Below are 13,269 nucleotides of genomic sequence, written 5' to 3'. Positions count from 1 at the left end.
GACTAAGCCGCTTCTGGCGAACCAGAGCAGTGCACGGAAACGCCGTTTACCTTCCCGCCGGAGCGGTACCTATTTATCTACTTGCACTTTGACATGCTTTCGAACTGCTAGGTTGGCAGGAGCAGGGACCGAGCAACGGGAGCTCACCCCGTCGCGGGGATTCGAGTCGCTGACCTTCTGATCGGCAAGTCCTAGGCTCTGTGGTTTAACCCGCAGCGCCACCCGCATCCCGTAAATAAAGTAGATTAGCCAAAATGCTGAGTTGCTGAGGTCTGTTACGCATGATGGGCAAACTCTGCGGATCCCTAAGGGTGCCGATGTCTGTTGGCATCGGTCGCTGTGATGTTCGGGCTGAAGAAGGCTTATGAAGTTCCCAAACAATCGACCAGGAGGGAGAGAACATGCCAGTCGGGCATGTGTCTCTACCAGGGTCCTACTCAAGTGTAGGCTGAGCTCCTGACAGCCCTATGCTTCAAAAATTCCTATAGGAGAGCTACTTCGATCGCGTAGGGAATTATAAAACATGACCTTTGCGAGAAGACTCCCTCAGAAGGTGGTGGACTCTCCTTCCTTGGAGGTTTTCAAAGCATATGATGGATGACCATCTGTCACGGATGCTTCAGCTGAGATTCCTTCATTGCAGGGGGTTGGGCTGGATGACCCCTGGGGGTCCCTTCCAACTCAATGGAAGCTCAAAAGCTGTTTCCTTTGACAGGTTTGAGCTGAGTTCCCGGCTGAGGGACGCTTGTCTCCTGGTGAGGAGCCACCTGGCCAGAGATGGCGCCGCTCCGAAGAGCAAAGAGGTGGTGAGTTGGGGCCGATTGACCACTCGGAGTGAGCATCGACATTAACATATTATTATTATTATTATTATTATTATTTGCATTAAATAACACAATCGCCCTCCGAAGGTGGTGAACAGAGCTTCGTAAGGCTTCCATAAGCTAGTGTGGTGTAGTAGTCAGAGTGTGGGGGCTAGAGCCGAGTTCGAATCCTCACTCCGCCATTAAGCTCACTGGGTAACCCCTTGGGAGCCATTAGCTGCATCTTTCCACCTATCTCACAGGGTCGTTGCGAGGATAAAATGGAGAGCGGACAAGCTAGGTATGTCACCTTTCGCACCTTAGAGGAAAGGTGGAATGATTTGTTTATTGTCATTTTAATTAGTTTTAAAGGTAAAGGGACCACTGACCATTAGGTCCAGTCGTGGATGACTCTGGGGTTTCTGCGCTCATCTCGCTTTATTGGCCGAGGGAGCCAGCGTACAGCTTCCGGGTCATGTGGCCAGCATGACTAAGCCGCTTCTGGCAAACCAGAGCAGCGCACGAAAACGCCATTTACTTCCCACTGGAGTGGTACCTATTTATCTACTTGCACTTTGACGTGCTTTCGAACTGCTAGGTTGGCAGGAGCAGGGACCGAGCAACGGGAGCTCACCCCATCGCGGGGATTCGAACCGCTGACCTTCTGATCGGCAAGTCCCAAGCTCTGTGGTTTAACCCACAGCGCCACCTGCGTCCCATACTTAGTTTTAAAGAGCAACAATTAAATTCTGGGTTATATCCAATAGCGCCTGTCAGCTGACTGTGGAATGAGGACCGGATCACTCTTTCTTCTGCATCAAAGCACCCCGCTTCCCCAAAAAATGCACCCCTAAAACCTGCTCCAAAGGGTTATGTGGCTGGGGAAACCCATCCAGATGGTCAGGGTAATAATAATAATAATAATAATACTGTTATTGGAAGGGGGGCCTTTTCCACTTGTATTTTTCAAGGATCGGGGCCACTTATAGCAGTGCGCACTCCCAGAACCCCACACAAGTGTCCAGCCAAGGTGGGGGTCCAGATCCGTGCTCAAATGCAAGTCTTACTGGGCCTAGTCTACCTCGCAGGGTTGCAGCGAGGATTTTGGGGGGGGAAAGGGATCGAAACCGCTCCTCTGTTTTGGCTTCCAGCTTTCCAGCTCCGGCCTCCTCCTCCAGGAATGGTTCCGGCTGTCCAGCCAAAAGGCCTCTCTGGCCGGAGAGGTGTCCCAGCACCTGATGGCGTTTGCCGAAATCTCACCCGCGTTACTGACGCATGTCGTCAACCTCTCCGACGGCAATGGCAACACCGCTCTTCACTACAGCGTCTCGCATTCCAACTTCGACATCGTCCAGCTTTTGCTGGACACAGGTGAGTGGCCCTAAGGTCAGGGGTCGCCAACGTAGTCCTCCTGCAGCCAGGAATGGAGGAGAAATCCTGTTCCGTTTGCATTTAAAGGAGAATTAGTCTAATTCATACCTCATTTTTGTAATTATATATATCTAGAGAGAGAGAGTTTCTCTATAAAAGTTGCATTTGTTATTCAACAAAACGAGTGTGACTTCCCACTCACGCAGCATCGATGTTCACAATTCAAATTACATGCAATCGCTCCATCTTATCTAATTTCTTTTTTTTTAAATGATATTTATTGAAAATTTTTTAGAGTTACAAAGGAGAACAAAGCAGAAAAAGAAAAAGAAAAAACAAACCACATCAAACAATACAAATTCAAAAAACAAAAATACACCACAAACACACAAAAACAAATCCATCATTCTCGAATCCTCAACTTTCATTACCTTCTTTCTTTGACCTCCTCCTCCTCCCTTTTTTTGTATCCTAGTTGTTAATTGTCACAGCAAATCCTTTCCATATTTCATAATATTCTGTCATTATATTACCTTAATCTATTTTCATCTTATCTTATAAAGAACCTTAAAACTTAAATCTTATTTTTACCAACTTCTCATAACCATAATATTCTTACATAATTCTTTAAACATTTTTGCTAACGCCAAGTAATTTCGTTCCAACATTTTTCTAACATTCATCAATTTTATAAAACAATCCTAGTAATAAAAAAAAAGAAATAAAAACAATCCAATCTTATCTAATTTCATCCTCTCTAATGTGTTTCTTGGGACGCTGTGGGTTAAGCCACAGAGCCTAGGACTTGCCAATCAGAAGGTCGGCGGTTCGAATCTCCGTGACGGGGTGAGCTCCCGTTGCTCGGTCCCTGCTCCTGCCAACCTAGCAGTTCAAAAGCACGTCAAGTGCAAGTAGATAAATAGGTACCGCTCCGGCGGGAAGGTAAACGCGTTTCCATGCGCTGCTCTGGTTTGCCAGAAGCGGCTTAGTCCTGCTGGCCACATGACCCAGAAGCTGTACACTGGCTCCCTCGGCCAATAAAGCGAGATGAGCGCCGCAACCCCAGAGTCGGCCGCAACTGGACCTAATGGTCAGGGGTCCCTTTACCTTTTTACCTTAATGTGTTTCTTAATTTATTCTGCCGCTTTCTTACACTTCAAACCCCGCTGGGGTCTTCACATTTATAGGAAATAACTTTTTATATACACTAGAATCTCTGCATATTCCAAGATTTTCACCAACTGTTCTTCCTTTTAGGGTGAGTTCTCTCCTCCTCCCATTTCTGAGCATAGAGAATCCCTGCTGCTGTAGTCACATACATAAATGCCGTCGATTTCGCTGTTTAGTGTCCCCAGCACGAAGCATTCTGACCTCTTGGGGGGAAAGTCATTTTGAAAATTTTCTTAATTGCATTATATATCATGTTCCCAAAGGCCTTTGCCTTCACACTTCTCAAATCAATGCACAAACTGGAATACAGGCATAACTCTGGAATTTGCACATCTCCAAATTCTGTAACACCATTCTCCAACCCAAGTAATGGGTGTGAAAGTTTACTAGGGTTGTTGTTTAGTCACCTTAGTCATGCTCGACTCTCCGTGACCCCATGAACCAGAGCATGCCTTGGAAACTCTCACTTTCTTCTCAAAGCTTCTCCTTTTTTATGTCCATGGAGTTTTCTTGGCAAAATACTGGAGTGGATTGCCAGTTCCTTCTCCAGGTGGATCACATTTAGTCTAAACCAGGGGTAGGGGTGGTGCTGTGGGTTAAACCACTGAGCCTAGGACTTGCTGATCCGAAGGTCGGCGGTTCGAATCCCCGTGACGGGGTGAGCTCCCGTTGCTCAGTCCCTGCTCCTGCCAACCTAGCAGTTCAAAAGCACACCAGTGCAAGTAGATAAATTGGTACCGCTCCAGCGGGAAGGTAAACGGCGTTTCCGTGTGCTGCTCTGGTTCGCCAGAAGCGGCTTCGTCATGCTGGCCACATGACCCGGAAGCTGTACGCCGGCTCCCTCGGCCAATAAAGCAAGATGAGCGCCGCAACTCTAGAGTCGGTCACGACTGGACCTAATGGTCAGGGGTCCCTTTACCTTTACCTAGGGGTAGGCAACCTGAGGCCCAGGGGCCGAATGCGGCCTAATCCCCTTCTAAATCTGGCCCGCGGACGGTCCGGGAATCAGCATGTTTTTACATGAGCAAAATGTGTCTTTTTATTTAAAACGCATCTCTGGGTTATTTGTGGGGCCTGCCTGGTGTTTTTACATGAATAGAAAGTGTGCTTTTATTTAAAATGCATCTCTGATGCCCGGACCGTCCCCGAGCCGGACTTAGACAGCCATGAGTAGAGCACTTGCATCAGTTTCTTGCATTTTTTCTCCTCGTCTCCCCAGGGATCTGTAATGTTAACTACCAGAACAAAGCTGGCTACACAGCTCTGATGTTAACTGCCCTAGCAACTGTAGAGCAGGAAGAGGAAATGGCCGTTGTCCGGAGACTTTTCAGCATGGGGAATGTCAATGCGAAAGCTAGCCAGGTATGTATGGGGTTTTTCAGGGAGGGGGGTGGGGAGCAGCGACCAGCCCCTCTGCTATTGGACAGCAGGAAACTGAGAAGCCTAGGCAGTCGGCGCATGCTCAGAGGCACACTGGAATACTGCACATGATCATCATTATTGCATTGTATTATTATCATCATATTGTAGCTAGGAAGGGGCAAGCAGAATATAAATTGGAAGAATGGTATAAAGAGGCGTACAATATAGCTATTAGTGCTAAATCACCATGTTCCATTAAGGTTAAGATGGGGAATACGCAGGAGAAATGATTTGGAAGAGATATGGAAGGTGTTTGTAAAATTTGTACTGTTAGAAAGGGGTCAAACCATCGCCAGAGGTGTTGAAATTTTGGGAGGCTGGATAGTTACAGTGGAACGGTCTCGAGGGTAGGGTGCGCATTTTTATTCTTATCTATTTGTGATTATTACTTTGTCAAAACAAAATTGGAAATTGGAAAAAGAAAAGAAAAAGATGAAAGGAAAAAGGCCAAAATGTCAGTGGCAATTACCGTATTTTTCGCTCCATAAGATGCACCTTTTTCCTTCCTAAAAAATAAGGGGAAATGTCTGTGCATCTATGGAGCAAATGTGTGGTCCCTGGAGCCAAATTGCCTAGGGGCGAAAAGCAGATCATGCTTTTTTTTTTTTTTTTTAGAAAGAGGGAAGTGGGTGTTGAAACAAAGCCGCTGAGCAGCTGATCGGCAAGCGATCAGGAGGGAGATAAGGGAGGCTAGCGATAAAGGAGGCTGCCTGGGAGCGGGGAGGTAAAAGCCCATGGATCCTCAGGATTTTTGCATTGGGTCACCCCAAATTCACCATCAGATCACATAGCATGCCCATGGCTACAGCCTGCACCAAAAAAAACCACGCATCCACTGTTTCATGGGGCCGCAATGGCGCAAAAACGTTGTTACAAAGCCTGGATCCACGTGGATCCTCAGGATTTTTGCATTGGGCTACCCCAAACTCACCATCAAACCACATATCATGTCTGTGGCCACAGCATGAACCACAAAAATCTTACATCCACTGTTTTGTTCAGAATATTTTTTTTCTTGTTTTCCTCCTCTAAAAACTAGGTGCGTCTTATGGAGCGAAAAATACGGTATTTATACTGTGAATAATTATTACTAGAATAAGAAAGTGCTTTTGGGGTTGAGAATAAAATTAAACAAGATCGGAGGAATCTCACTGGACACCCTGTGCTGCTCATTGGGAAAATCCTACGTTTGACCTAGTGGGGTGCCACAGGGTTCTGTCTTGGGCCCGGTCTTATTCAACATCTTTATCAACGACTTGGATGATGGATTCAAGGGCATCCTGATCAAATTTGCAGATGACACCAAACTGGGAGGGGTGGCTAACACCCCAGAGGATAGGATCACACTTCAAAACGACCTTGACAGATTAGAGAACTGGGCCAAAACAAACAAGATGAATTTTAACAGGGAGAAATGTAAAGTATTGCACTTGGGCAAAAAAAAGGAGAGGCACAAATACAAGATGGGTAACACCTGGCTTGAGAGCAGTACATGTGAAAAGGATCTAGGAGTCTTGGTTGACCACAAACTTGACATGAGCCAACAGTGTGACGCGGCAGCTAAAAAAGCCAATGCAATTCTGGGCTGCATCAATAGGAGTATAGCATCTAGATCAAGGGAAGTAATAGTGCCACTGTATTCTGCTCTGGTCAGACTTCACCTGGAGTACTGTGTCCAGTTCTGGGCACCACAGTTCCAGAAGGACACTGACAAACTGGAACGTGTCCGGAGGAGGGCAACCAAAATGGTCAAAGGCCTGGAAACGATGCCTTATGAGGAACGGCTAAGGGAGCTGGGCATGTTTAGCCTGGAGAAGAGGAGGTTAAGGGGTGATATGATAGCCATGTTCAAATATAGAAAAGGATGTCACATAGAGGAGGGAGAAAGGTTGTTTTCTGCTGCTCCAGAGAAGCGGACACGGAGCAATGGATCCAAACTACAAGAAAGAAGATTCCACCTAAACATTAGGAAGAACTTCCTGACAGTAAGAGCTGTTCGACAGTGGAATTTGCTGCCAAGGAGTGTGGTGGAGTCTCCTTCTTTGGAGGTCTTTAAGCAGAGGCTTGACAACCGTATGTCAGGAGTGCTCTGATGGTGTTTCCTGCTTGGCAGGGGGTTGGACTCGATGGCCCTTGTGGTCTCTTCCAACTCTATGATTCTATGATTCTATTCTATGAGCTAACGAAACGGAAGATTTGAGAACGATAAGAAAGTGCTTTTCAACATTTTTTTGTCTGTGTCGCTCCAGGCTGGCCAGACGGCCCTGATGCTTGCCGTCAGCCACGGGAGGCAGGAGATGGTGGAGGCCCTGCTGTCCTGCGGGGCGGACATCAACCTTCAAGATGAAGAGGGGTCCACTGCACTCATGTGCGCCTGCGAACACGGGCGGGCAGGCACCGTCAGGCTGCTGCTGACTCAGCCGGACTGCGACGCTTCCATCGTGGATAATGTAAGTGTTATGTACTGAGTTGAATAGGATCCAAAAGGCAGGAGTCTGATTGCTCCTAGAACTTTTGTTGTTTAGTCGTTTAGTCATGTCCGCCTCTTCGTGACCCCCTGGACCAGAGCACGCCAGGCCCTCCTGTCTTCCACTGCCTCCCGCAGTTTGGTCAGACTCATATTGGTAGCCTCGAGAACACTGTCCAACCATCTTGTCCTCTGTCGTCCCCTTCTCCTTGCGCCCTCCTTCTTTCCCAACATCAGGGTCTTTTCCAGGGAGTCTTCTCTTCTCCTGAGGTGGCCAAAGTCTTGGAGCCTCAGCTTCAGGATCTGTCCTTCCAGTGAGCACTCAGGGCTGATTTCCTTCACAATGGAGAGGTTTGGTCTTCTTGCAGTTCATGGGACTCTCAAGAGTCTCCTCCAGCACCAGAATTCAAAAGCATCCATTCTTTGGCGATCAGCCTTCTTTATGGTCCAGCTCTCACTTCCATACATCACTACTGGGAAAACCATATCTTTAACTATACGGACCTTTGTTGGCAAGGTGATGTCTCTGCTTTTTAAGATGCTGCCTAGGTTTTTCATTGCTTTTCTCCCAAGAAGCAGGCGTCTTTTAATTTCGTGACTGCTGTCACCATCTGCAGTGATCATGGAGCCCAAGAAAGTAAAATCTCTCACTGTCTCCATTTCTCCCCCTTCTATTTGCTAGGAGGTGATGGGACCAGTGGCCATGATCTTCGTTTTTTTAGCTTCAGACCATATTTTGCGCTCTCCTCTTTCACCCTCATTAAAAGGTTCTTTAATTCCTCTTCACTTTCTGCCATCAATGTTGTGTCATCTGCATATCTGAGGTTGTTGATATTTCTTCCAGCAATCTTAATTCCGGCTAGGAGCAGCAGTCTGATTGGTCCTAGAACAATAGGATCCAGAATGCAGCAGTCTGATTGGTCCTAGAACAAAAGGACCCAGAATGCAGCAGTCTGATTGGCCCTAGAACAATAGGATTCAGAATGCAGCAGCCTGATTGGTCCTAGAACAATAGGATCCAGACTGCAGCAGCCTGATTGGTCCTAGAACAATAGGATCCAGAATGCAGCCGCCTGATTGGTCCTAGAACATTAGGACCCAGAATGCAGCAGTCTGATTGGTCCTAGAACAAAAGGACCCAGAATGCAGCAATCTGATTGGTCCTAGAACAATAGGATCCAGAATGCAGCAGCCTGATTGGTCCTAGAACAAAAGGACCCAGAATGCAGCAGTCTGATTGGCCCTAGAACAATAGGATTCAGAATGCAGCAGTCTGATTGGTCCACAGGAGCCACCCAATCCAGCTCCAGGTGGAAGTGAATCCGCAACCTGATTGGCCTACAGGAGAATCCTGGAATTAGCCAATCACGTGGGGCCCATTGTGTAAATAACATATATAAAGCAGACATTCTGGGGGAACTTCCATTCCTCCTCACCACTATGAGCTGAATAAAGAGCATGAAATCCACTCTCGACTCCGGGTATATTTCAGTAAGCGGCTGGGTTGCTCTGCACAGGGAGCTTCGGGTTCCCCCCACTTCAAGCTCCTAGTCCTCATGGTCCCTTTCAATATATTCTTTTTAAAAATATTTTTTATTAGTTTTCCATTTAATAATATACAATCACATCATTGGTATTCACTTTGGCTCTTTATTTTTATGAATATATTTTTTATTAAACCATTTTAACAAAACAAATTATAAAAAAAAATAACCAGTTACATCCCCCTCACCCCCTAAGGACTTCCCTCAGCTCCCCTCTCTGATTTGTTTGCATATATTATTCTCTGCATGTTAAAAATTGTACATATCAGTGCCTTATCTGTCATATATTCTACTAATAAATTTGTGGATGTTTATTCAAAACCTGCCAAGGAGTCCAAATCATTTTGTTGTTTTTTTAAGATAGTTTGTAAAAAGTTCCCATTCTTCCTTGAAGTCACGATTGCCCCTTCTCATGTAATTTATATGTCAACTTTGCCAACTCCGCATAACTCATCGGTTTTTCTTGCCATTGTTCTTTCGCTGGGGTTTCCTCATTCTTCCATCCTTGTGCTAACAAGACTCTTGCCGCTGTTGTTGCATACATAAATAAATTCTTCATTTTTCTTGGCAGGGCTCGTCCTAAAATCCCTAGCAAAAACGCTTGGAGCATTTGTGCCTCCCAAAATGCTGCCCAAAGCGGCTTATGTGCAACAACAAAAAAATGACGCCTCAGAAAAAAACCCCACACGCAGCACACAAGGGGAAAGGAACAAGGAGGGAAGAGGAAAACTCAGGCACCCGTTTCTTAAAGAGTTGTTCCCATCATGACCAGCTGGCCCAGTTCAGGGGCTGGGGATTCCTGGTGGAGCCGGGCAACCCCTAAACCTGAAGCAATGAGGTTCTGCTGCTTCCTATCTCTGAGGCGGCCATCTCACGTGGCAGTTGCGGGGAGAATAGACCTGCCACATTTCGCCCTGTAGGTGGTTCTGTTTCTGTGTAGCTAAACAGGGCATCTTCCAGCCTTGTTTTATGTGTTTTGCCTCCCCTCCTGTCTGTAGGAAGGCAACAACGCTGTTTCCATCGCTCTAGAAGCTGGTCATCGTGACATAGCGGCGTTGATATCTACCCGTCTCGCCCAGTCAGCAGCCTGCTCACCTAGTGAGTCAGCCCTGTTCTCTCTCTCCTCCCCCCCCCCGCCAACTTCATAATTTTATTAAATTTTCTGTTTTACAATTTAAAGTTTGTGATTTTTGACTGCAACCCAGTCAGATGGGCGGCATGTAAGTAAGTAAATTAGTAAGTAATAATTATTGTTTCAAGGGACGCAGGTGGCGCTGTGGGTTAAACCACAGAGCCTAGGGCTTGCCGATCAGAAGGTCGACAGTTCGAATCCCCGCGACGGGGTGAGCTCCCGTTGCTCGGTCCCTGCTCCTGCCCACCTAGCAGTTCGAAAGCACGTCAAAGTGCAAGTAGATAAATAGGTACCACTCCAGTGGGAAGGTAAACAGCGCTTCCGTGCGCTGCTCTGGTTCTCCAGGAGCGGCTTAGTCCTACTGGCCACATGACCCGGAAGCTGTACGCCGGCTCCCTAGGCCAGTAAAGCGAGATGAGCGCCGCAACCCCAGAGTTGGCCACGACTGGACCTAACGGTCAGGGATCCTTTACCTTTAATTACTGTTTCAGTAACTGCTGTGCGTCCCCCCCCCTTTTGTTTTTTTCTGCATACAGATTGATTTGATTTGATTATATTTCTACAGGACAGGGACAGGAACATTCCCAGCAGTGACATGCTACCTTTGGCGTAATTCACTGACCCAAAAAAACCAAAGAAACACTGCCCTTCCCATCACTTTTTTTTTTAAACAGTCTTGCTTTGGGGCTGTCCAGCCTTTGTTTTCCACATGGAAGGAGCCGCAGGAGTTAAGAATCCACAGCTGTGGAGGAATCTGCCAGTCCTTCCCCTGGGTGGGGCCCTAGTCCTCCCGAAGTTAAAAATGGAAAGCATAATGCTGGTGGTCAACAAAAGAGGTTTAAAGACTCTCTCAAGGCAATCTTTAAAAATGTAGTATAAGCACCAGCAACTGGTAAACACTGGCCTGCGAGCGCTCCAGTTGGAGAACAGCCTTTACCAAAGGTGTCATGGGCTTTGAAGACACTCGAACTCAGGACGCAAGGGCGAAATGTGCTAGGAGGAAGGCACGCTTGGCAAATCCAAACCATGACCAACTCCTGCCCGGAAGCCAATGTCCCCACTGTGGAATGATGTGTGGATCCACAATTGGCCTCCACAGTCACTTACGGACTCATTGTTAAAACTGTGTTTATGGAAGACAATCTTACTCAGCTACGAGGGATCGCCAAAGAAGAAAAAGAAGGTCAACCTGTTTCATCATTACTTTAGACTGGGGGGGGGGGCAGTTCGATCCATACTTATTGTTGTTGCCTGTTTTCTGTGAGGAAGGGGGTTTATATGCCACTTCCTGCAAAATAATTGATATATACGGGACCTGGCATTGCCCGGGAATGTGAAGAACCCCCAGAATATTGTGTTTTTTAGTGTAATTTGTGAGTTTGAACCTGTTACGCCAAAGCCACGTTTTTGTCCACCACCTTGGTTTAAAATGGTGTCTGGTGTCCGAACGTCGACAAAGGCTGCCATCCTCAGCTCATGAGGCGGCCGAAGCTATGCAAAAACAAAGAAGAAACAGTTGAAGTGGCGCTGAAGTCAGATTTCGGTCCGCCACCTAGAATCAAAATGGCACCTTCGATGGCTGCTGCTCAAACCTCAGGATCTGTCATGCCAAGGCTGGTGACAGTATCTCAAGAGGCAGGGAACCCTAAAGAGGACCGACAGACAACCCACTTTCCAAAATATATAGATGACTCAACTTCAATTCCCCAACCCGGTGTCCTCTTGCTGTTGTTCGGACTCCATCAGCCTGGCCATGATTATGGATGATGGGACTTGTAGAGCAAAATATTGGAAGAGCGCCCAGTTTTCGAAGGCCAAGCTAGCTTAAGAACCCTTCTTGCCATCGTGCCTGTTTCTCAAGAGCAACGGATTTTTAGAGCGGTCGAAACATCCTATGCCCGAAGGCACTTTTCTTATCCAGCATACCTACCTGCTTTTAGCAACAGACTGTTTCCTCTGTGAAGGACGGAGGTTCTCTAAATCAGAAGTGATCTAATCTTTCTTTGCTCCAGACTGCTGGTTTTTCTTTTTTAAAGAGCCACTCCAAAGATCCAGCGCATCGTTTCATATGCAAAGCTCCTTTTTTAAATAATGTCTTCCGATGTTATTCACCAGAATAAAGAGCCACTAACCCACAACACTTGTCCTTTGCAATTCCAGCAGGCAGGGTTTGAAAAAAAAAGGAGGGGAAAGTTGTAGAATTTTGACGGCATAGTGCAGGAATAGTTAAGCTCTTTTACTGTTAATAAAGTCTTTATTAAAGATTTTCACCCTGGGAATTGCACCAACCAGCCTCCCCAGTTGTTTCTCTGTCAACACGACCAAGGGTCTGGAAACCAAGCCGTATGAGGAACAGTTGAGGGAACTGAGTGTGTTTACGTTGGATAGTCATCTGTAATGTATGATCTAGTTGAGATTCCTTCATTGCAGGGGGTTGGACTGGATGACCCTCAGGGACCCCTACCAACTCTGAGATGCCAGGAATGGACCCTGAAACCTTCTGCATGCAAAACAGATGCTCTTACATCTGAGCTACAGCCGTTCAACCCAGAAACACCATTGCCCACCTTACATGCCGCAATGCCGGTTTCAAATATGCAGCCTGACCTTATACGAAAAATGCACCAGCCTCTCTCCACGAAGTTCCTAGCTAAGCAGCTGAGATGCATCCACTCCCCACCCCATTCCCCGTTGGGGAAGTAAAAGGGATCAGTAACAGAACTTTACAGCATTTGAATAACAGAGCAGCTTGGGAAAATCTTCCCAGGCCCCGATGCCTTGACATCAGTCTAAGCACACACACAAAAACTGTTGTACAGAGAATCTGTTTACACACCCCATCTATTTAATGCAGATGACTTCTACCAAAGACTCCTGTGAACATTAGGGCTGGGAATTATAGGAACTTCTTGTTGTTTAGTCGTGTCCGCCTCTTCGTGACCCCCTGGACCAGAGCACGCCAGGCACTCCTGTCTTCCACTGCCTCCCGCGGTTTGGTCAAACTCATGCTGGTAGCTTCGAGAACACTGTCCCACCATCTCATCCTCTGTCATCCCCTTCTCCTTGTGCCCTCCCTCTTTCCCAACATCAGGGTCTTTTCCAGGGAGTCTTCTCTTCTCCTGAGGTGGCCAAAATCTTGGAGCATCAGCTTCAGGATCTGTCTTTCCAGTGAGCACTCAGGGCTGATTTCCTTCAGAATGGATAGGTTTGGTCTTCTTGCAGTCCATGGGACTCTCAAGAGTCTCCTCCAGCACCAGAATTCAAAAGCATCCATTCTTTGGCGATCAGCCTTCTTTGTGGTCCAGCTCTCACTTCCATACATCACTACTGGGGAAACCATAGGTTTTACTATACGGACCT

The 13,269-nt window shown here is 46.9% G+C and overlaps 1 protein-coding gene across 5 annotated transcripts in view; it reads left to right on the top strand.

Annotated features, from left to right (window-relative positions):
• Nucleotides 1-12,047, top strand: part of KANK3 (KN motif and ankyrin repeat domains 3) — a 34,910-nt gene extending 22,863 nt beyond the window's left edge. For 4 of the 5 annotated variants that reach the window (XM_080988791.1, XM_080988787.1, XM_080988790.1 and 1 more), the window contains 6 exons: nucleotides 716-806; nucleotides 1,955-2,174; nucleotides 4,564-4,706; nucleotides 7,016-7,216; nucleotides 9,776-9,875; nucleotides 10,475-12,047. In XM_080988791.1, the coding sequence (XP_080844917.1) occupies nucleotides 716-806; nucleotides 1,955-2,174; nucleotides 4,564-4,706; nucleotides 7,016-7,216; nucleotides 9,776-9,875; nucleotides 10,475-10,503 (784 nt within the window). In that variant the 3' untranslated portion in view covers nucleotides 10,504-12,047. Of the gene's footprint in view, nucleotides 1-715; nucleotides 807-1,954; nucleotides 2,175-4,563; nucleotides 4,707-7,015; nucleotides 7,217-9,775; nucleotides 9,876-10,445 lie in introns of all 5 variants that reach the window. The other variant, XM_080988788.1, reaches the window with a different exon arrangement.
• Nucleotides 12,048-13,269: the final 1,222 nt, after the last annotated feature.

This window comes from Podarcis pityusensis (genome assembly GCF_964106645.2).
Source record: "Podarcis pityusensis genome assembly, chromosome: 18".
NCBI classification, from domain to species: domain Eukaryota; kingdom Metazoa; phylum Chordata; class Lepidosauria; order Squamata; family Lacertidae; genus Podarcis; species Podarcis pityusensis.
This window is presented reverse-complemented; position numbering and strand designations above follow the sequence as displayed.